This window comes from Periplaneta americana, chromosome 2 (assembly GCF_040183065.1).
Source record: "Periplaneta americana isolate PAMFEO1 chromosome 2, P.americana_PAMFEO1_priV1, whole genome shotgun sequence".
NCBI lineage: Eukaryota > Metazoa > Arthropoda > Insecta > Blattodea > Blattidae > Periplaneta > Periplaneta americana.
The window spans coordinates 109,895,077-109,920,079 of NC_091118.1; the positions used below are offsets into that span (position 1 = coordinate 109,895,077).

The following is a 25,003-nucleotide window of genomic DNA, read 5'->3' on the forward strand; positions in this document are numbered from 1 at the left end:
GCTCCTCTATGTTATGTCAAAATGATACTATGTTTATATAAATTAACTCTGAGCTGTTCAGAGCAGATGTAGCAAGAGTGACAGAACTTGATATTTAAGAATTTTACTAAAACTTTAATTAAAAGAGCATTTACATGAAGGCTATGAATGCCAGTCATAAAATTCTCGGTACAACACTTACAAGTGTATTAACTATTGATCCAAGAAGTCAAAGGAAGAAATTGAACACACTATCAAATCCATTCTTAAGAACTGGATAAGTAGCTCACATTTAATATCAATGTAATCATGGAAACTTTATACCACAGAATTAAATAAAGTTACTTTCCTCCTGGTATGCTTACCGACTGTTGATGAATGTGATGGCTTCAGAAGGATTTTCTACATTAATAATAGGAAGTACTGGTCCAAAAATTTCTTCTTGCATAACGGGATCTGTTGGCTTTACATCTACTAAAATGGTTGGTCCAATGAATCTTTCAGAAGGATCCATTTCCCCACCAACTACCACCCTTCCATTCTTCAGAAGTGATATTAGGCGCCTGCAGAAAGTACAAAATTTATGAACAACAAATCACAACAATTTCTTTTACTTACATATAAATGGTACTATTTTCAAGCCTATTCTTAATTTCCTTGCACCACACAAGCTGAAATAATAATCATAGAGTCAATAGGTTCAAAGTGTTGTGTTCCATATTCTTATCCTATTTCTCCTTCTCTAATTTCCACAGCTATTGCCATCACCACCATATCTTCCTTTTATTCCATTTCCATCGCAATCATTGGTGTTGGAAGTCATGGCAGACTAAAGAACTAAATTACAGCTTACACATGAATACAGTCGTCTGGATTTCTGTACGGTATAAATTAGATTATAGTACAAACAGTCAATTTAATACTAATACCTAAATGATGTAGACCACTGACAGATGGAGATCAATTCGGAGTAACTATCAACTGGACTGTGTTCTGCAACAACCAGCTAAGTGCCACATTTTTAAAAATGGAGATTTTGATGCTACCTGCCATACTGAAGGATAAACACTTTGGCTTCTTTCCTTTACTTAAGTCTTATTATTAAAGAAAAATGTAAGTGCCATTGCTTGAATCCGAGATTGCAAGTTTAACATCAAATGGCTATGCGCCTAAATCATTATAAATGCTAAACAAAGTTCTGCATCAAGCAGCTAAGCGGTATGTTCCTGGCACTTACATTGTTGATACGTATCTGACATACTGTGCAGTTCGTCACTAGGATGAAGTCGTCTAAAAGATCGTCAATCCATTGTTAATTTTGTAAGTAGACCTATTGAAGTGTAGTCAATCGAATACAAATTTCTAAACTAATAATGACAAGCAGAGAACAAAAAATTATAGAGATGTTCATTAAGAATCGTTCTGAAATTGAAGAGAAATCTTCTAGCTCATTACAGAATAATAAATTCGTAAATAACGAACTGGAATTCATTGCTACTTAAGAAAAGAAAAAGTAAACACAACAATGACTAACAGGAACAAACTACGAAATGCAGGAGTGAGAAAATTCTTGCACGTGCATGTCAAAATCACTCTTCTATTTATCACGAATGCTGAAGAAGTGTATTCCTATCATAATCTCGAAATGATGCTTTAAAGCAAAACATATTATTAATTATATTTACCGATAGTGCTTGTCAGATACAATGCGACAGAGGTCAGGAGAGTCCTTTACATTGTTTCCATACCAATCCTTTAAAACTTGCTTAGCTTTCTCAACAAAGTCTGACTGAGTTTTTTTTGAGCAGAGAATGTAGTCAGGAGCGATGCACGTCTGTCCAGCGTTTATACATTTCCCCCACAGAACTCGCTTCACAGTCTTGTCCATATCCACGGAGTCGTCAATATACACTGGACTGAAACAAGAATCACAGCATTCATGACAGGTAAGTGAATTTTAACACATTCTGAGAATATTGCAAACATGAAATATTTTCATAGCATGATTTACACTTTTCAAATGTAAAAATATCAGCAGGAATTTAAAAAAATAATATCATTGTAATTTCATTTTGTCACAGTCTTCGAGCCTAGTGATTACCATGTTTGCAATCAGATTCAAAGTTTATGGGTTCAGAAATAAGAAAAAGCAGAAGTTTCTGAGGGTAATAAAATCCCTAGCACGGTGAACTTTGGAAGATATAAAACCAAGGCACTTATATCAGAGATTTATAGAATATAAAATAATTCTGTTCTGGACGAAAGGGTTTCAAACAAAATTTACTAGTCATTTCCTGTAGTCCTACATATGTCAAATTTCAGTTTTACTTATCATTCTCACCTATTACTGAAACCTCGAACCAATAAATTCTACTCTTCAGTTACTCTCAGTTCCTTATAAACATCATGCAATTCTATCTCACTAGCAACATTTCAGAAAAAGTTTTAGTTAATCCTATTTACACATATTGAAAACCAACTACAGTAAAATCCCATTTTAAAGTTCCCGTTTTTAAGGAACAATCTGTCAAGTCTCAGCCAAATTACCATAGGAAATGTAATTAATGCCTGCTTTTAAGGAAACCCAGTTTAAGAAAAATCAAGTGGATTTTGTAATAACGAAACACGAAATATCGACTTGACTTTCAATAATCAATAGCATCGGCATATGCAATAGCTCATCTCAATCAATAGTAATGTGGCGCCTTGCGGCGGCGACATTATTCTTTATAATTTTGCTTTGCATTGCTTTCATAGAGTGCTTGCTTTCTTCTCGCGAGTTGTATGGATCTGTTTTCAAAGTTTTTTTTGTGTTAATTTATGCTGTTAATGAATCGTTATGATGGCAACTAAATGGAAGAAATTAACTAAAAAATAAATTATGGTTTATTTAACCACGCTCGCAACTGCAGAGGTTATATCAGCATTACCGGTGTGCCAGAATTTTGTCCCGCAGGAGTTCTTTCACATGCCAGTAAATCTACTGACACGAGCCTGTCGCATTTAAACACATTTAAATGCCATCGACCTCGGCCGGGATCGAACCCGCAACCTCGAGCATAGAAGGCCAGCGCTATATCAACTATGCTACCGAGGGCGACTAGAAATTAACTATAGGACAGCAAGTGAAAATAATAAGGGATGTCAAGGCTAATCCTCAAATAACACTATCACATATGATAAAAAAAGCATGGTTTACCAACTACTTCATTATAGGGAATAATGAAGAAGAAAGAAGAAATTTTCATTGTCAAGTTTCAGTGTGGTTTGAATTCAACTAAATGGAAAAAAGTTTGTGCCTCACTTTTTGAAGACGTAAAAAATTGTATAATGAAATTTAATGTAAATAGTAAATATTATAGGCCTAATTAAATGTTTGGTATACATGTTAGTGTTATTTTAGCCTTACTTCCCATTTTATATAAACCTCCTTTAAAGGAAAAAAAAAAGTAATCCCTCAGAGATTCGTTAAAAAGGGGTTCTACTGTAATTAGTTTTGTCATTGAAACATTTAACATTAATTTCATGGCAGGGTTTATATACTATAATTTGGATTAGTATTATAAGCAACAGTGTAATTTTTGTGAGTGAAACGTGGCAAATACACTCATTTGTATTTCTGAAGACCTACAAATATCACACCTCAAACTGAACAGATCTGTCGACCAACAGCAGTTGTGGTCCTCCAGACATTCTGGGGGTTGTGTGTGAATGAAGTTGCCACCAAAACGTTAAAATATGGTGTTCACTTAAATCGGCTACAACTTGCCATTTTCACAAGAAATGGATTCGGAACACCTCAAAATCTGTGCTTCAGTGGCTGACCATGATAATATCTTTGAAAAATATTGGAGTGCAAGAGGTCAAATGACTTTATTGTCAAACGCCTGGCATTAGAAAACAACAACAACATGTCCACCCACCTTTTGCCTCCAAGTTCCAGTGTAACAGGTGTCAGATATTCATTGGCTGCAGCCCTTACAATTTTACCAACACTCGTAGAGCCTGTATAGAATATATAATCAAATCGTTCCTTTAAGAGTTCTGTGGTTTCTGGAATACCACCTATCACCACGTGGAAACATTCCTGCCAACATTGGTAAAAATAAGATTACAGGAATCTGTTGAACCAGAACTCAGAAATATCAAGTTTTATCTATTTTAAGTATGCAGATGAAGGATTTATCTCTAACCTTTCAGAATACTTATCCTGGTTCTAAGTGAAAAGAATTAAATCAGTCACGAAAGTTTTAAACAATTCGTTGTTACTTCAGAATGTTATAGCTTACTGAATTGTGTCTGTTACACTAAACTAGCCTGATAACTGGACTCAAACTAGTCAGCTACCCTTCCTACAGTGATTAAGTGCCAATTGCAATAGATGTGATGCATTTATATTCTATTTCTCTTTTAATATATATATATATATATATTTTTTTTTTTTTTGGCTCTAATGGTTTGTTAAATGTGAAGCATATGCGGTAAAACCTATCTATGACGGAAACCTAATTTATTTACGTTATTCACACATTTATATAACAATACTGGTATGCATTTCATGCAGAACATCCTGAAGCAGAAACTGAATGATAAACTGTACAATACATTAGTATTGTCTTTTCTATGCAAATGTACCGGTAACAGTCTTTAACACTTAAAAACAAAATCTAGACTACATTATTCAAGTTTAAAGTGCAGCTTCCTAGCAGACAAGAGAGAGGATGCAATACAATCAATACTAATTCCATACTATTGGCATATAAAGGAATAAAGTGAAATAACTGTGCAGATTCAAGGGGGCAATAAAATACATTAAAATAAATAAAAAAAATCTATTATGCATTTTGTAATTTCAGTGCATGATTACAGTCAACTCTGGATATAGTGAACTCTGTTATAGAGAACATTTAGCTATAGTGAACTTAAATCGTTGGTCCTGACCCGCATACATTAAAAAGTACATTAACATTTCCATTTATAGTGAATCCTCACTTTGGTTATAGTGAACCTTGTATCCTGACAAATTCTTATTTGAAGTCAGACCTTCTTGTATGAAATTGAAAGAATGTGTTGAGAACAACATTCTAAGTTTCTTACTCCTTTAGTCAAAAGACAAAGGTAGGATACCCTTGATGAGACGAGATATAGATTTGCTGGGATACCACAGGGGAACCGGAGCTCCCATAGAGAACTCCTGTGTTACCTGGACCATGGGCTTGCCCAACACAAGTCATAAATCTAAATCAGGAGTATGTCAGGAATCAAATCCGAGTCCACAGGATTATGAGTTCAGCACTCTAGCCACTGGAACACCGTGGTGGTTGTAATGAATATGGAACACCTTATGAAATTACAGACGATTTAAGAAGGAGAAATCAATCAGTTAATGGCTGGCATCATCTTCAATTCTTTAAATTTTACAGGAGAGAAAAAAATAAAAAACTGATATCGTTGATACAAATTACTTTTCTCCAGCAGACAAAATACATTACAATGAAGCTTTTTGCAGATTCATATACCAAATTTTCGCTTATGCAACATTTCTCATTCTCCATAGAATTACCACTTTGTAAACAGAGTTGTAATGCAAATGCACTACTCTGGTCACTACGAACATGTGAGCTGAGTTCATGTGAATACAGTCACGTCAAAGTGAAGTGAAGTGAAGTGAAATGTAAAATAAATAAATACTAGTAATAATAGTGCTCTGCATTTAAGTTATAACCAGAGTATTAACACATCTTCACATGAGACAGAATGTTGCATTTTAAGTTGTTCAAAGTAGCATCCATCTGTAGTCACACATTCCTGACATCTTAATGAAATTTGCATTCAGTGTAAAAGTTCTCTAGCTGTAATTCTTCTAATTTTAGTCCTGATATTTTCTTTAATTTTCTCTATGACTATAGTATGGGGTTGTTTCAGTACACTTTATTTTTAGGATTCCTCAAAGAACATAGTAATATATCATAAGATATTCCTATAGTTACAACACACTCTATGTCAATGCTGTAATTGCAAGAATAACAGGGTCCATTCTGCCACAGCACACAATGTCCTAGGATTCTTTGGAATTAATAAGGGATGTTTTTTATTGTAGCATTATTAGTACAGGCTATGGAACACATGTTCTCTAGAACTGTATGCGAGTATTATCTGTGAAGAATCCTAAAAAATAAAAATAAAGTCTATAGGAATAACCAACATAATATAAAGTGGCCAGGTAGCTCAGTTGTTATAGCAGAGGGCAATGGACTGGAAAGTTTCAGATTTAATCCTGAGTGGTACCAGTAGTGGGATTTTTCTCGTATTCCACTCAATCTCTTGTCAAATTGAGTATCAGTTCTTTTCCAAGGGTAAAGATGGTCGGAGCATGGTGCCAACCACACCACCTCATTCCAGTGCTGAGGTCTTGAAAGCCTAGAGCTCTACCATCATGCTGCCATACACTTTCACAATGTGCAACGCAAATACCTTTACCTTTATAAAACAAATTAAAGAAAATATCATGACAGAAATTAGAAGAATAATTATGGATGGAGAACTATTGCAAGTGAATGAAAATAACAGTGAAAGATGTCAGGTGCAATAGCAGACTAAAACTATTTCAAAGAATTCTTTTATCACAGGTTAGCAGCACTCACTATGAAATAAAAGTAAAATTATGTGCACATTATTATTGATCAAAGTTGTACGAATAGAAATGGGCAGGGGACATAGATGTAGTCTTAGGCCAGTAGAGTTCTCATATGGTCACAGTTCCAAGCAGAAAAAAATGCTCCATAAAGGCATGTGACAGTGACAATGGTAGTAAGGAATGTGATGTTTTGAGTGTTCAGTAACAATGTTATTTAGCTTATAATTGTTAACATGAGAACACGGTACCTGATCCATGAATTTGGGAATTAGCTTGGCAACTAATTCTGCAGTTGCTGGTGATATTTCAGATGGCTTTATAATTGCACAATTCCCAGCAGCAATAGCTCCTACAAGTGGTAGCAGTGTCAATTGAACAGGATAATTCCAAGCTCCCATTATTAATACAACTCCATATGGTTCCTTGTAGATCAATACATCATCCATAGCAAAAGCTAGGCTCTTGGGAGGCTGAAAATTACAAAGAGAACTTAAAAATGTGTGGGATTATTGTTTACAAATTGTTGGAACTTGAACTGTTTGTTCAGGTAAGGGAGACAAATTATACTAGAATAAATAACACAATCACAAATACTTTTTCATTATAAAGTGTGTCCACAGTGTTTCTCTGAAGTTCCAAATGAGTAGGCCTAATTAACTACTAAACAATGTAAGTGGACTGACAGATGAATGAACATTAAAAGCCACATTTTTATGCTAGGCATACAAACGGTGTCATCAACATTTACTTCACAAAAGGTAAACTCAATTAAATTGAATTAAATCGGGGAAAATATCTGAATTCTGCTGATATTCTTCTTTAAAAGCTACATTAAGATTATTTAAAGTTGTAAGCAAAGGTTCGTCATTTGTTATACAGCAGCAGCTTTCATCCACTCCAGACAGCATATTAAGATTCCATCTACTCACACAATAAGCAACATTGCAATTTATTTCTAAAAGTTCTTTCACATTCCTGTTTACAGTCACATTTATTGTATTTTTTCTTTTTAATTGGTTATTTAATGAAGTCGTATCAACTATTAAGTTAGTTAGCATTGATGGAATTGGTGATAAAAAGATTTTGTTTGGTGAGATGAGGCCGAGAATTTGCCACAGATTGCCTGACATTCGCGTTAGTAGGGGAAAAAAAAATTTAATTGGCTATTTTACGATGCTTTATCAACTGCTATCTAGCGTCTGAATGAGATGAAGGTGATAATGCCAGCAAAATGAGTTCAGGGTCCAGAACCGCAATTACACAGCATTTGCTCTTAATGGGTTGAGGAAAAACTCCAGAAAAAAACCTCAACCAGGTAACTTGTCCCAAACAGGATTTGAACTCGAGCCCACTCGTTTCATGGTCAGGCATGCTGTTACTCTATAGCGGTGGATAGTTGGAAAAAACCTCGGAAAAAACTCAACCAGGTAATCAATCCAAGTGGAAAGTGAACCCATGCCCAAGCGCACCTATGGATCATATTTACTGTCTCATGTCTCATATTTACTTTCTCAGTTAATGACAGCAAGTCAGGAACTATTTTTGAACAAAACTATTTTTAATACAATTTCTATGTTAAAATAGAAGATGTCAAAGATTTTGACTGTTCATCATTCACTAATATAAAGCCAGTTGTGTTGACCAATTTATTGACAGAGTAGTTGCCCAGGGTATGTCATAGGAGACTGGTCTACTCTACACCCATGATGAGATGAGATGATGGAAATTTGTTAGAATTCCACAGGGGAACTGGAGCTCTCGGAGAAAATCCCTGTGTTACCTGGACCACAGGCTTGCCCAACACAAGTTATAAATCGGGGGTATCCTGGGGATCAAATCCGGGTCCACAGAATTATAAATGCAGTGCTCTAGCCACTAGACTACCATGGTGGCTAGGTGTCAAAGATAAAAACTGTTTTTCACAAAATATCTAGATGTTCGTATTCCAGATACACTATAAAAATTAAGTAGGGCAGTTTAAAGACTGTATGAAAAAAAAATATACATGTGTGCTTACTGAAGAGATTGGTATAGCACTAAATTAGAAAATTCTCCTGAAAAACGTTTTACATAATCCTCGCAAAACAAAAGAGTTAACATAATAATCATTAAGTAATACAAGAGTAAAAATTGCCAAGATTTCTAAACAGATAATAATAAAAGGGCCAATGACAACTACTTGAAACAATGCTAAGAATGCAAATCTGGCTTTCAGGTAGAAGCTCCCTGTTGTGAAGCAGACTTGAATAATTTCAAGGGAAAAATTGTTCCGAGGCTGGGTATCGATCCCAGGACCCTTCGCTTAGTGCACGAATGCTCTACCGACTGAGCTACCCCAAGGTGCTATACACGACACCATCACAATTCTTCCCTTTATATGCACACAACTGAAATGGGCTGACAAGATGCCAGAAACCCAACTTTGAGTGCACACAATTCTGTGACTTAAATTGTGGCTTTCTGTTAACGTACCTACAGTAATGAATATATTATGCAAATCTGGCTTTCAGGTAGAAGCTCCCTGTGACGCAGGCTTGAGTAATTTCAAGGGAAAAATTGTTCCGGGGCCAGATATCAATCCCGGGACCCTTCGCTTTGTTACTGTAGGTACGTTAACAGAAAGCCACAATTTAAGTCACACAGAATTGTGTGCACTCAAAGTTGGGTTCTGGCGTCTTGTGTGTGGATATAAAGGGAAGAATTGTGACGGTGTCGTGTATAGTTCCTGGGGTAGCTCAGTCGGTAGAGTATTCGTGCGCTAAGCGAAGGGTCCCAGGATCAATACCCGGCCCAGAACAATTTTTCCCTTGGATTTATTCAATGCTAAGAATGTCTAGTTAGGTGTGAAGAGACAGCATTTCGAGCAAATACTGTGGTCAAGTTACTTGGTATATAAAGATTATGTGGATTCCATGTTTACACCAGTGTTAATATTAATTTTTATTTCGTTATTAACAGAAATGTGGTGGTATATCATAACTGTTAGAGATGTTGATGACAATAAATATTATCATTAACATTATCATTTCGTTATTAGTGACTCCATGTTATGAATTCGTTGCAATGTGAGATGACAAATAACAATATGTTAACTCAAAAACAAATGCTGAACCAGTACTAACAGTTTAAATAACCTCACTGTTTATAGTGCGAGTAAAAGTTTGAGTGGTTCTACAACTTTATATAACAAAATTTTTAGTATCATGTAAGCATGAAGAGATTTCGACAAATATATAGTGTAATTCTATTTTCTCACCTTTTCTGGCTTTGTCCATTCATGTAGATGGAAGAGAATATCTTTCACTTCATTTATAATAATTAGCAATTCTAAAAGAACAGATTCTTGTTTGCTCTGAAAAGAAAGTAATTTCAATTTGAGTTAAATTAATGTGAAAACACAAAGTGAAAGACTGTTGTCAATTTTTCTCAAAGTTATTCTCTTAAATCTAGAACTGTCACAAAACCCCAGTTATCAGCTATTATAACGAAATCTGTGAATGAATAAAAATTGCTTTGAATACAAATATAGTCAAAAGTAAATTCAAGTCAAAAGTAAATTCAAACTTGCCCAAAAACAACAAATTCGGATGGACCAAAAGATAAAACCTGGAAAATTTTAGTGACTAACTCCAAGATAATCCCCTGTAGAACCATATAAATCTGCTTTTGCGATGTTCAGGTAGATAACAGGTCATGATTGTTTGGCAAGCCACCAGCACAGGATAGGAATTTCCCATACATCTGCCTGTGTATTGTGTGATGCAAATGAAGAGATGAGCATGGAACACAACAAAAGATGCACAACATTGCTACAAGGAGATGATGTCATACAAAAACATTGGAATGCAAGACAACGAAGGGCTTCATTGTCAAGTGCCTAGGCAATGGAACAACCACCACAATGACGATGATGAAGACAACAACAACAACAGCATAGTCTGGAGAAAATAATATTGCATTCACGCTATCAACTTGTGTCTCTTTTTCTGAATTACTTCTAATGTAGGACTTTCTGTGTCTCTTTTTCTGAATTACTTCTCATGTAGGATTTTCTGCAAGACATTTTTTTTCATTTCAGTTCAGATGACATATTATGGAGAAATTAAAAGCACAGACTAATACAATGACTAAATCTCGTAAGTCTAACAAACTAATTATTCTCATATTCTCACAGGTAGCAAAAGAAATCATATGTTAAATAATTTACAAATAAGTAATTGATTAACTAGCAGACTTACTTGTGTTAATTATGTGCTGTTTCGGTGCTTCATCACACCATCCTCAGAGCCTATTAGATCTCGGCGTCATCTCGCACTTCTCTGCCTGTTGTGTGGGTGCGTTTGATTGTTGAAAAGTGGAGTCAAACAGTGTGTGTGTACTGAAATTGATCTGTGTGTTGAGAATTTGATCAGGGTGTGTTTTAGTGTGTACGTATATTTCATATTGTTCTAGTGTGTTGAGTTTTTGGTTCTTGGGTTGTATGTGTAGGAATTCCATGTCCGCATTTATGTTATTGTATGTATGGTTAGCATTGGTTATGTGATCAGCATATGTAGATGTATTGTGTCAGCACTTTTCAACAATCAAAAGCACCCACACAACAGGCAGAAAAGTACGAGATGACGCCGAGATCTAGTAGGCTCTGAGGATGGTGTGATGAATCACCGAAACAGCTGTAAGCCGCACAGACTTACATAATTAACACGAGTAAGTCCGCTAGTTAATCAATTACTTATATTCAAGTGTTAAAAGTAGTGTACACAAGATTCAAAATGAATTTACAAATATTGAAAAGTTAGAAAATTACAAGAACTTACTAAAAAAACGTAATTTTTCATTTAATTACATACAATATAGGTAGACCTTACAGAGAACAAAAAGGCAGATTCAGCTACCAAAAAAATCACCGCCAATGCAACATCACTACTACACAGTGTTTAGAAACAAAAAATGGAAAGAGTAACAAACAGAGAATTAATATAGACGAGGGCTGGCAAAGCACCTGTACAGTGTGCTCTCAAGAATCCGCACAATATATGATTGTACTTTATCTTGCTAAAAAGTGAGCTTTGTTGTATTTGTATGGCTTGTAATATGAGCACGTAATACAGGCACTTTGGCATTCCTGATGAAGACATTGAAGATAGAAAGAACCTTTCACACTTCATGATTGAGAAGGAAAAGAAATTCACAAAACGTGTTCAGTTCATTTTTATGAAAGGTTTGGCCTAGTTTTGTTATCCACTGACCTATGAACTGAGCGAGCTTTCAAGTGATATGCACAATAATACAAACTTTTAGACAAGGACTAGCGTTGTTTTGGAAGAAAACAAGCTTAACATATAATGATAGAGGTCTCAAACATAATCATATATCAATATGAAACATTTCCAATGACAATGGATTGATACATGATGTGCCAAAGACATGTACTTCCACAGAAAATTTAATATAATCAAATCATACGACAGCAGCAGCGGTAGGGAAATGGGAATATTCCACGAAAATCTACCACAAAGCACTCTCTTTGTTCATCATAAATTCCACTTGAACCTGTCGAGATTCCAACTCGTGTTACCAGTGTGGAAAGGAGACGCTCTAGCCACTCGGCTAATGGTGCAAAAAAAAAAAAAAAAAGCACTGTATATACATGTTTTACCAACATAATTCACTGACAGTACCTTATGTAGATCTTTCGCTAATGCTTCAGTTATGGCATCAGCATTTTCTTCACACATACGAAGAAATTGTTTGAGCTGTCTTTCTCGGAAGGCGATGGGTCTTGTACGTCCATTCTTGAATGCATTGCGAGCCTTCTGGACAATCTGAAAAATCAGAGTTGATCAGTAAGTAACCACTGTTAAAAAAATGTTTAGGCTACTATTCGGACTATGAACATGATTTTAAAATCATTACTAAATACAAAACAGATTCCTAACAAAGAAGAGTAAATTAATGTTATGGATTGTTTCAACGAATTTGTGATGGCTGCTGACTTCAGAAACAAAATCTTGTTCACTGTTGTCACAGTTTTAGATTGATTGTTCACAAATTCCCAAGTTTGTATAGTTTTGGATGCCTTGTGAATACATTTACAATTACGAGTTTAGACTGTTTGTTTTCATCATTTGGAGTTATCAATATTAGGTAGTGCTTTGTTTTATAGTAAAATCAGTCTTTAAATAAAAAATTCTGTGGATTTATGACTGCTCCACAAAACCTCTAACAAGAAGATTTCATAAATTCATTAGAAATTTTAAAAATATAATTAATAAAGATGTCCACTTTATGCATTGTGAATCTCATGAATCACCAGAATTTAAAATATACCACCTCTGTGATATGTAGCTGACCAGGATTTAAATGCCGAAATATCCTATTACAATGAATGCTTGTGACTACCAAACTCGACTTTCGACTTTTTTAACAATACAGTTAATGTCAAGGAGTCAAAAGATTAAGAGCACCTCAAGTCTGTCACAATCTCATTTTCTAAAAAATTGAACTTATGTGACTTTAACTCTCGCATACAAAAAATAGTTCAATAAAACATAAACACCAGTATAAAAAGTATTAAATAATAAGGAATTGCTGCACATCATAAACATGAGGAGAGGATACAGAATATTATTATTATTATTATTATTATTATTATTCAAATGACATGAACATAACAAAATTGTCATACATTCATTCTACTTCTAGCTTCCCAACACAAATACAACATAGCCAGGCAGCCGGGTAGCTGAGTTGGTAGAGCAGCTGGCTACGGTCTGGAAGGTCCGGGGTTCGATCCCAGGTGGTGACAGGATTTTTTTCTCGTTGCCAAACTTTCAGAACGGCCCCGAGGTTCACTCAGCCTCCTATAAAATTGAGTACCGGGTCTCTCCCGGGGGGTAAAAGGTGGTCAGAGCATGGTGCCGACCACACCACCTCATTCTAGTGCCGAGGTCATGGAAAGCATGGGGCTCTACCTCCATGCCCCCCAAGTGCCTTCATGGCATGTTACGGGGATACCTTTACCTTTTTACCTTTTTTATTATTATTATTATTATTATTATTATTATTATTATTATTATTATTATTATTCAAATGACATGAACATAACAAAATTGTCATACATTCATTCTACTTCTAGCTTCCCAACACAAATACAACATAGCCTACTTGAAAAAGAAAATTGGCCACTTCAGCATTATTCTTTCATAGCATAGAATTCTAGCCAATGAAATAAATGCTAGAAATACATTTTGGAGGACACAACTTAATATTATTAATATTAACAGTATTGGTAATCTTAATTCTGTACAACAAGACTCTGCATGCCAACAAAGTAAAATTCTTCCACACCCCAACTGCTATGTTTATATCAGAAAATGAGTTTGCATTAGTCCTGCGCCGTGGTATCGTGGTCTAAGGCATCCTGCCTAGGACTCGAATTACGGAATGCACGCTGGTTCGAGTGCTCATGGGGGAAGAAATTTTCTCATGAAATTTCGGCCAGTGTATGGGACCAGTGCCCACCCAGCATCGTGATGCACATGGGGAGCTATGATAAGTAGCGAAATCCGGTTACATAAACCAGCTATAATGGCTGGGGGGGGCTCATCGTGCTAACCACACGATACCTCCATTCTGGTTGGATGATCGTCCACCTCTGCTTCGGCATGTGGCAGTGAGGCCAGCAGCTGGCTGGTCGGTCTTGGCCCTTCGTGGGTTGTAGTGCCAAGGATTATTATACGAGTTTGCATTAACAAGTGTGGAGCAATAGCAGATAATGTGGCATGATAGATACAATGGTATGTACATTATTTTAAACTAATAACCTAACATAAAGCATCGAATACATATGGGATTTGCAATAGGCTGCAAGAATGTACTTATGTTATAAAGTGTCCAAGCCAGATAACAGACTGCTTCTGAAGAGTTTTCCTATATTGTGTGCGAGTCCTGAATTACCAGCAAATGGCTCAGCCATTATAGCCTACACCAGCGTTTTTGAACCTTTTTCAACATGCAACACACTAAAGGTTGTTGTTGTTGTTATCTAATGCCGGGCTTTGGCAACAAGCCATTAGCGTTCTTGCTCTCCAATATTTCTCTGTGGTGGATCCATCAGGTAGAACTTCACAGGTTTGTAAATGATCTTCAGTCATTTCTTCTTCTTTGTTGCATAGAGGGTAATTTGCATTTGTGTAAATTCCTATTTTATTCAAGTGTTTGGCCAAATAATCGTGTTCTGTAAGCAATCTGAATTTTGCTACTGCAGATTTACGTGGGATTTCTGGAATAATTTCTGTTTTTTTTATTAAAATGCTCACACACTAAAGGCGTAATTTAAAATCGGGCGACACACTCATATAATCTAAACCTGTGATTCCCAACCACTGGTAGAGAATTTTGAGGGTTTTAAGAGGGAATATGTTTACTTGTGCCACGTTCGCTGAAAGTTGACTCTTGTGGACTCACTTTTTTACCACCCTTTTCACTTTTACTTTTCCAATTTTTGTTATGGCAATCTTTTCTATTTTCATTTTCTCGCAGCATACTAGTGGATCATTCATGGCACACTAGTTAAAAAAGGTTCACCTACACTATTACATAGGCCTAGCTGTCACAGGACATTAACACCAAAGCACAGCATCGACAATCAGTTATTGATTGACCGATCTCATCTCTGTGTTTTATTGTTGTGAATGGTGACGCAGCCATATGTAAGTTACATAACCTCCTTGTTATGTTATGAGGCACAGTGGTTCAGACCGAAAAAAGCGGACAAAAATTAATTTTCGGACTCTGTAAAAATAAGATTAAAATCATGAAACGTTAATGCTTGGATACAAGTCCTTCACACAATCGAAGATATTAGTAATTTATGTACAGTTTCCCTAGAAAAGGATGAGACGATTGAATATTCCTAAGTCTCAGATGTAAGACACTGTGCATGATCAGAGACCAGAGCACTGATACACAAGATAACGAATATTGAGTTACTTAAATTCAGGCTATTTGGTTTGTTACTAGCATCGTTCCGAAATTCACTTCAAAAACTGCAAAAAATATGATAATATTACGTAAATAAAAGATAAATATATACATAAATCGTGTAGTTAAATTGACAATGGACCTTCATGACTAGATCGACACTCCGCACAGAAAAGAAAGCTTTCGTGTCGTTTCAATAGCTCAGACGCTAAGACTTCTGCGTCTCATGTAGAAGAGTGCGAGTTCGATTCCTAGTCTACACAACGATTTTTTTTTTTGTCTAAATAACTTTGAAATAGCTAAATAACGTTGAAATAGAGTTTTACAAATTCCTCAGATTAAGTGTTAATGATCACAGACAATACAAAATTACAAGTTATAATATTGTAAACGTTAATCTAATGAATGCATTTATACATACATATACATACAATGTAAATGCATATATATATTAAAAACTAACAATTAAAATGAAATTAAAAAATATTCCTAAGCCACACAGACAAACTTTTACAAGGTTTAGAGTCCTTAGGCTATGTAATTTGTTGAGTAGTTATTACAATATTTTATTAGTAGCTTTCCCATATGTATAAGAAATGCACTCGCACAAAACAATTTTTGTTAAAAGTGTGGCTTTGGATTATTTCATTCTCATCCCTTCAGTTGATTTTAACTATTTTATCTACGTGTTTGCAATAGTGTTTAATTTAATGTGCATTCAATTTTATTCATGTTATGATTGAATGAAAAAGCACTGTTGCAGTTATTGACTAATTACATATATTAATACTAATTATTAAATGCATCTGTTAAGTAGCCAATTGCAGTATCTTTTGCAATATCCTGAATGTTTAAGTTGTCAATAATATTTCTGTACTATATATTACAAGACATTAAAAGAATTTGCAGTAGATTTGGGATCCTCTAGTTTATAATCACTGGTTTTAATGAAAAAATATTTTCTTTCTTAGAATATCTACAAGTTTAATTTTAATAATATTCCGAATAGTTTTAATTGCATTATCTGAATGTTGTACTTTTCTATTCAAATGTTTTCTATTTCCCTCTTTCATAATTTTTTATAAATTACACCGTACTTCTTGTAGTATTTAAGAACATGAGGATCATTACATTGCAACTCAATACATATAGATTCTTCTTTTTAATACATGAGATTTTTAAGTCCCTGCGTTATCTACATGTTTTTACTTTTGGATTTTTTCACAACATTGAGTGGAGAACATCCACTAAAGTGATTCTGGAATTAAAGTGAAAAATACAATACATTTACTCTTAATATCAGTAGTACCAGTATCATATACGTTTTTCCAAGATTCATTTCGTAGACATAAATGTAAATAGTCACTAGATACAGCATTTACGACCCTTTTTTAGTTTTTAAATTAATATTTTGAAATTGTTCAGTGACATTGGAAACACTTAGGATTTGTTTATCATGTTCAGACAAGCCATTGATTATAGGTTCTGTCGAATAGGCATTCAGTCTAATGCCCACGTGTATCAACGTCGGTTAGTGTAAACACCAGTTAAAATTGTCACCTAACCTCTGGTTAAGCATTTTTACAGTGGATCGACCTCAGTTACGACTTAAATAGGAGGTTAACCACAGTAATCTCTAACCGGCCATATTCGAGCGGTTAAAGGAGATAACCAGTGATTAGTAGAGCAAATAAAGCAAAATGGCGGCCGGAGCCACAGATGTTTATTTCGTAGACGATTATTATTATAATAAAGTACTTGAATTACTTGATAGAGTGTGAGCGTGAGGTTCTTTAGTGGAAAGAGAGAATTCTTAGGAGGAATTAAGTGACAGAAAATTTCAGGAGGGATTTCGTTTATCAAAATCTACAAATGGACCACTTGAAATAACACAAAAAGTCATATTTCTCCTATGGTTCGACTGCTTATATTACGATTCTATGTAACTGTTATTTTCTGTATTTTAAGAGGCAATACTCTAATATCTCTTTCTCTATGTCACTGGCTGAACAAAGAGAGGTTATGGATGGATCATAGGATAATGAACAGTTCGCTCGTGTAAATGGGGTCCTCGATCGTATACACATTCCTGTTAATCTTCTGCATCCTTTTCCTTTATAGATATCCCATCTGTTTATATAATATATTTAAATTCTAGTAATTAAGTCTAGCGATACTTCAACCACACAATGGATATAATCATTTTTGCATTCAATTTTCTATTTTGTACGATTTTAACCTAACAGCAAGGAAATGCAACTCGCAAGTATAACAGCGCCCAAAGGCAAACAAATGCAAAGCGAAAATGTAGGACACGTTCATTTCGATGTAGAACGGAGTGAGCGCAGTCATTTTTAGACGTTGACTATTATCTTTGCAGCAGTATGGATGCTTTCCTTTAGTCATTTTGTAGAAACAGTGTATCATCACAGACTTTACTCTGGTTAAATGAGGTGTCAGCTAGCCATGTTTAAGTAATCGGTGATTATGAATGGTGCACACAAATTACATTTTAACTACTGTTACTGTTTAACCGTCGTTTCATAATCTACGATTACTGCGTTTTTAACCGATGTTGATACACTTCGCCATAATTCTGAGTACAAAACTTTTATCAATGGCTGTGCTACTTCTGCTTGTATGCTGGTGGGAAAATGACTCTACGACTAAGGTTTCCAGTTTCAAGGAGTGAATTTAATTTACTTTTACGGAAAAGTTCCGAGAGATAATCTATGTTTATGTCACTACAGATCACAAATTCCATATGAGATTTCTAAAGTCTTTTCTTTACAAATTCAATGTTGACTATAAATATTAATAAATAATGTAAGAAATATGAATTATTGTAGTTAGAAGTCTGATTTACATTATAAAAAGCAAGAAGTTACATTCCGCTGCAAGATCCGAACTTTCGATGTTTGGTTTTGTCGTCCAACGCATAAGCAAGGACCTATTCAATGCTTATGTTAATAACCTAGAAATCAGCTGTAGCAATGTGGTGTCATAACTTGGGATTTATTTACTTAATGTAATTAGATTTAATTTGATTAGTTTCGCAACAATAATTGGACTTCTGTTATATCCTGTTATTTAAATATTTAATTTAGGGTTGATTTATTAACTCTTACTGTGCAAGATGCCCCTTATTTCAATAATTCTATATCACGCTAAATAGTCATTGTCTACACTGAAGTATTATCGTCATCCCTCATTTCTCATCGTAATGGCGAACCGACGTGATATGAGACAGCGAGTTATAGCTCTAGTTGAGGCTGGATATGGGGCTAGATCTGCTGGTCATTGGTCGGTGTTCCTGGAAGTACAGCCGCGAGGGGGTTGATCAATACAAAATTCAGGGGAGGTCGAAAATCGCCCTATTCCTGGGCGTCCGCGGATTTCTTCCTTGGAAGAGGATGCTCTCTTATTCGAGACAGTTCGACTGGACCCCTTTCGGACTGCTAACGAAATAAGAGCAGCATCTAACTTTCCCGGTTCTTCATAGACTGTGATCAGCAGGTTGAGGAACCGTGGTATTAGGAGCCGGAGGGCTGCGCAAATGGAAATATTGGGGGAAGCACAAGCTGTCAACCATCTTGCCTTCGCTACTAATCGAGTGGATTTCGATTGGAGAAATGTATGATGGTATGTGGACAAGATTTTAAGTTAACGGGTCTCTTTTTGTTTTTTTATGATTTTTGTTTCAGGAAGAATACTTTTAACTTCCAAGTAAGATTTATTTATTTTTTTTTGACGAGGTTCAGCCCACTTGTAGACCAAAAAATTGAGCATAAATTATTCCATATTTTTCGACAAATTATATAGTCGAGGAACTCTGAACAAATTAATTACACCTCAATAAAAAAAAAGAGTTTTACCTGGGATCGGATACGAAACGTTTCGGTTATACGGTGGAACCGACACGCTACTATATGAGCTATCGAGACAAGACAGTGACAGCCGCAGTCCAGAATGTAGATCTGATAGCAGGCATTTGCCATTCGGTACAGAGAAGCAATAATATTTTGTTACCTGAGCTATGTTGTGAAATCGTGGCCTTAAATGGCTGTCTTCTTCGTGATCCTTATTCTGGTCTTTGTCGTCCTTGTAACAATTCTTATTCTATTTGTCATGGTACTTATCGTTATATGTCGATATCGAGTGAACCGCGCTGTAGAACTTTAACTTCCGACAACCAAGAATCGTCTCATTCTTTTTAAGGGTAACTGTACATTTTAATATAATTTATTAATGTCAGAAATTATGTCTACTTGTTGGTGTCTATTTTCGACAAATGGTTTCCTCTATCTGTTAATTTGAGGGTTATCTGTCAGCAATGAAGCTTTTGCGTGTTATTTTCATGTCTGCTTAATTTTGGTCATAATTTGGAGTACCCAATATGTAATATTTTCTATACAAAAATTATTTATATATTTTATTGAATACTTCCCATCAATTTACATTGGCATAAATGACAAAGAATAGCGACAGTATTGTACCAGAGCCATAAAATATTACCATGCCAACTAAAATGTCATGACTTCTATGACAAATAACGTGTGCCATAAAATTAACATTACGAAACGATTTGTCATGCTATAATATTTAATAGGTCCACACCTGTGGAGTAACGGTCAGCGCGTATGGCCACGAAACCAGGTGGCCCGGGTTCGAATCCCGGTCGGGGCAAGTTACCTGGTTGAGGTTTTTTCCGGTGTTTTCCCTCAACCCAATACGAGTAAATGCTGGGTAACTTTCGGTGCTGGACCCCGGACTCATTTCACCGGCATTATCACCTTCATATCATTCAGACGCTAAATAACCTAGATGCTGATACAGCGTCGTAAAATAACCCAATTAAAAAAAATATATTTAATACATCATTTTTGTCATAGCAACCTCTTTCTTCATTGAACATAATATCAAACTACCCATCATTACAAATCTGATGTTATTAATTCTTTATTAAAATATTTTTTATATATATTTTAATGATAAAATTGCATAAAACCTTGTATGTAACACATGTAGAATCTTCATTATAAACACTCGTGAAAATTAGTGCAGTCGCTTACACTCACACACTAAACATTCACTCATGCCACAATTACAAAGATCATATACTAGTTACATAAATTACTATTTTTTACTTGTAATTAAACGATAATGATTACATTTTCATAACAATGATTCCTGTATATAAAAATTGCGCCTTCAATAACTAAAAAAACGAGTACTGTTAGGTTCAAGACATCTAGTTGGAAGGGTTACTAAATATTAATTACATCTCTAATCAATATGCCAAATACTTTTTTATACACGTTTTTAACATCTATGGTCATATTGCGTGTTAGGATCTGTGGGTATACCAGAAGGCCGTTGTTATTATTGTTGAGTTTCTGTTTCTGTTGTGTGTTGTAGATAGCTTGTGTTCATGTAACTGATTATGGATTTTTATTAATGTTTATGATATAACAGTGATTGAGGCAGTGATAAATCATGCATGACATGTAAATTTCCAATCCGGAATTTGCCTAATGACTGAGGAAAACCATGAAAAACTCCAGTCAGATTGCGATGTAAGAGTAATGGAACGGAGAAAAATTCTCTCCGGTGCCGGGATTTGAACCCAGGTTTTCAGCTCTACGTGCTGATGCTTTATCCACTAAGCCACACTGGATACCACCCCGGCGTCAGACAGAATCGTCTCAGATTAAGCTCCAACTCTTGGGTTCCCTCTAGTGGCCGCCCTCTGCACTACGTCATAGATGTCTATGAACGTAGGACCAAAGTCCACACATATGGCTGATCAAAAAATAATATATATCCAGTCAGATTGGTTGGCCATGGGGTTTGAACCCAGGACCTCCAGAATGCGAGTCTCAAACACTACTGTCTGAGCCAACTCGTGCGTTGCCAAATACTTGTATTTCTTGAAGTTTATATTTTTCGATATGATATGATGGGTTCGTAAATTTTCTGCTTTTCGATTTAAACTTCTGCCTGTTGACCACTGTGTTGTTCGAATCTAATCATGGGATCAAGCATGTAACCTTTTGATGAGCCTTCTTTGTACACTGTAGCTATATTGTAAGCACCAGTAGTAACTTATTTTTTTTTTACATTTCTTGACATACAAAATAAGATAAAAAACGACAGAGTGATTTTCTTTCTATATAAGATGAAGAAAGATTGTAAATCACAGTCCCGAAGGTTTCATCTGCCTATGTCTGCCACTTTCCGAGTTGGACTGATAAACCAGTGCATGAGTGAAGAGTCCTGATTGCTATTTCCAACTCCCTTATCACAGCTCGAGCCATACCGTATATATTATGATGTTATGTTTAAGGGAAGTTCCTTCTTATCGTATGCAAAATAATGGTAAAAATAACCTATCTTGAAGTAGTCATAAATGTAATAAAGTATGTGCCTAAACCACTACCTGCTGGATCGCATGCTATGGCTGCTTACACTGCCTGCTCAATCAGCGCTTATGTGCAAGTAATGAAAAAATTTGTTTTGCTGTTAGGTGGCAGGTAATGCCCACCACAATTAACATTATCACTATATGCGAAGTACCCTAAGAGACATTGACTTAGGGAAATGATGGCCCAGGGTGTCTGGATCCTTCCATATGTCTTAATATGTAATAATATTAATTCTGAACTTAAAATTTTATTTTTTTCTAAGTGATACTACATCCAAACATAAGTTCTAATTAATGGTTTTGTATCACATAAATATAATTGAACAAGTATGCTTGCTTTAGGCGTTTAATAAAATTAGTATTAAAATAAATTAACATAATAAAAATAACGTCTGAAACTGATATAAAAAATTTCAACAAGTTTAAACATATTTACGAAGAAATATATGCTTCCTGTAATCGAGCTAAGAGATTATTGGAAATCATGGTTCGAATTAACGACAGTATGGTGGTAACTTCCTGCTTGTAAAATAGCAGTTTCTTCAAATCCATGGAAATGTTATATGGACACTAGGCCTACTGTTTTATTAAGTTCAGTATTGCCAGAAAGTAACTTCACCATACATAAAAACGCTCATTCGAAGTGTGGTAAATTATGCGCTTATTTAACAAAAAATCCTTCCTACCCCCAAAAAGTAATGTTGAGTCAAATATTGCAAACCGATAATTTATCCCATACTTTTGGAAATATTAAATTATAATTCAATGTGTTTTATGAGATATTGTATTCTGATCCTTTCCACTTCTTGTTGCTGTAATACCAGGGATGACAGATAAGTTACACTTAAAATGACAAGAAATTAGCTTAATTAAGATCTTAATAGGAAAAACTTATACCATTGTAAATATATTATAAGTAATATTGTTATGTTTAGGAAACCAAGTTTCATATCTCCTACAAAAAATCTTGTTTAGAAAAAAACATTAAATGAAACGTATTTTAACTCGAGTGTTTCTTATTTCCAATATATATTAAAGAAAAAAAATCATATAATTAATAAACAATCACTTATATACACTGTAATTACTTCTAAGATTTCAAATTAAAAATTATAATTCACTCTGCACACTTAGCACAACCAAACCAACGGCAGTTACTTGCTGTGCTCTAGTGTCGAAACGGACAACAATGCTACACGTGAAACTCAATGCTACGAAAGAGGAATGAGCAGACAGTTACGCAGCCATAAGATGCGATCCAGCAGGCAGTGGCCAAAACAAACAGTACTAAAATTATCGCTCATCTGCTGTCCACGTTTCCCTAGCAATGAAGTGTTTATTTATTGTATACAATAGTTTGACGTAAGGTATTTGCATTCAGTGTTGTGTTGATTTCTACAATTATGGTTCTCACAACAGAGGAGAAAGTGTTTATTGTCGAGCATTATTTCCTGTCATACAGAGCACTGAAACTTCAAACATACTCTGAAAATCAAGGTAAGTCATTACTCATTATAATATGCAAGGCAACATTAAAACTGATTCCATACGATTGGAACTTCTCGACGATAGCTAACATTGTTGTGTTATTTGGTGCTGCATTGTTAAATCGCTCCTCTTTAACGTGGCGCAAGCTTGCCCATTCTGACACCCCACTCTGTATGACTGGAAATAATACTCGAAAATAAACACCTTCTCCTGTTGTGAGAACTATTATAGCAAATCTTCACTATATTATATATCAACTATACAATAATGAGTTCAGATAAACAAACCACCATTTATACAATACGTACATGCGCAGTATCAGTGTGAGAATTTCAGTACTGTTTGTTTTGGTGCATACCTACTATTTATCAGAGCTCTTTCATTTTTTTAGGGATGTGTGTATACACATTAAGCTATAAAATACAAAAAGAAAGTTTAATCAATCTTCTTAAAGTATCCAGCTGTTTGCTGACAACATAAAGTCCACTATAGTCTATTCAGTTGTTGTTTTTCACGAGAAATGAGGGGTATTTTGATCGGTGTTCATTATAGATGCCTGTTGCTAGTAGCCAGAGGTGGGGTGTAGTCAATATACACTGCAGGGCTGTATCTTCTGCAACTGGTACTGATGATTTTAATTTACTTCTTTTGTGGTTTATGGATGGACAGTATAGAAGAATGTGTTCCAGATCTTCATCATGATTATTACACTACAGACAAGTAGGATTATCAGAAATGTGAAATCGGTGTAGGTACAATTGAGTGATGTCTGGGAAAGTTTTTTACATTTCCAGGTCATTTGGTTTCTTTTGTGCAGACTGTAAAATTTTTCCTTTGTCAGAAGAGAGCCAATTGTTGATCCATAGGTTTGTAAAATGAGACTTTACTGAAGCAAAAGCATTGGATAGAGATATCACTTGAAGAGGTCTTGGTTGCAAATATGTTGCCTGTTTTGCAATATTATCGACTTTCTCGTTTCCAGGTATACCACAATGACTACGTATCCACTGAAATGTTATTTCCTTTTGGAGTTCTTTTAGTTTACTTAGTTGTTTCTGAATTGGAATAATTCTATGTGCATATAGGTTTGGTACATACTTAATTATATTAAATATACCCCCTTGGAGTCGTTAAATATGCAAATAGATTTTCAGAATCTCTGTATTATAAAAAATGAGGCTAAAAAGAATAAAAAAAAGAAAAGAAAAGAAAAAGAATGTTTATTCTACAGTAAATATTTCCCCTTAAAATAATTTTTGAATTTAAACATAATTCTTTTTACAAATTCACTACATGCCTGTGATTAGGTACACACTATTTACTTATCATAGCACACATTGATTTGAAATTTTACCCACTTATTGCTAATAGATACTAAAAACACACCCTACCAATATATGGGCATAGGATTTATACCAATTTTCATCATCAAAATAATAAAAAAATAAATAGTTTTAATGGTGATGATTGGTATAAGCCCTATGCCCATA

The 25,003-nt window shown here is 35.0% G+C and overlaps 1 protein-coding gene across 3 annotated transcripts in view; it reads right to left on the reverse strand.

Annotated features, from left to right (window-relative positions):
* The window catches only part of LOC138694499 (aldehyde dehydrogenase, dimeric NADP-preferring-like), a 75,395-nt gene that overhangs the window by 46,753 nt on the left and 3,639 nt on the right, over positions 1-25,003 (reverse strand). For all 3 annotated transcript variants that reach the window (XR_011330960.1, XR_011330959.1, XM_069818274.1), the window contains exons 3-8: positions 12,298-12,441; positions 9,873-9,968; positions 6,865-7,086; positions 3,903-4,066; positions 1,665-1,895; positions 345-542 (exon numbers count right to left, since the gene is read on the reverse strand). Coding sequence is in view for 1 of the 3 variants with exons in the window: in XM_069818274.1 (XP_069674375.1) it covers positions 345-542; positions 1,665-1,895; positions 3,903-4,066; positions 6,865-7,086; positions 9,873-9,968; positions 12,298-12,441 (1,055 nt within the window). In the remaining 2 variants the exon portion in view is untranslated. The remainder of the gene's footprint in view (positions 1-344; positions 543-1,664; positions 1,896-3,902; positions 4,067-6,864; positions 7,087-9,872; positions 9,969-12,297; positions 12,442-25,003) is intronic.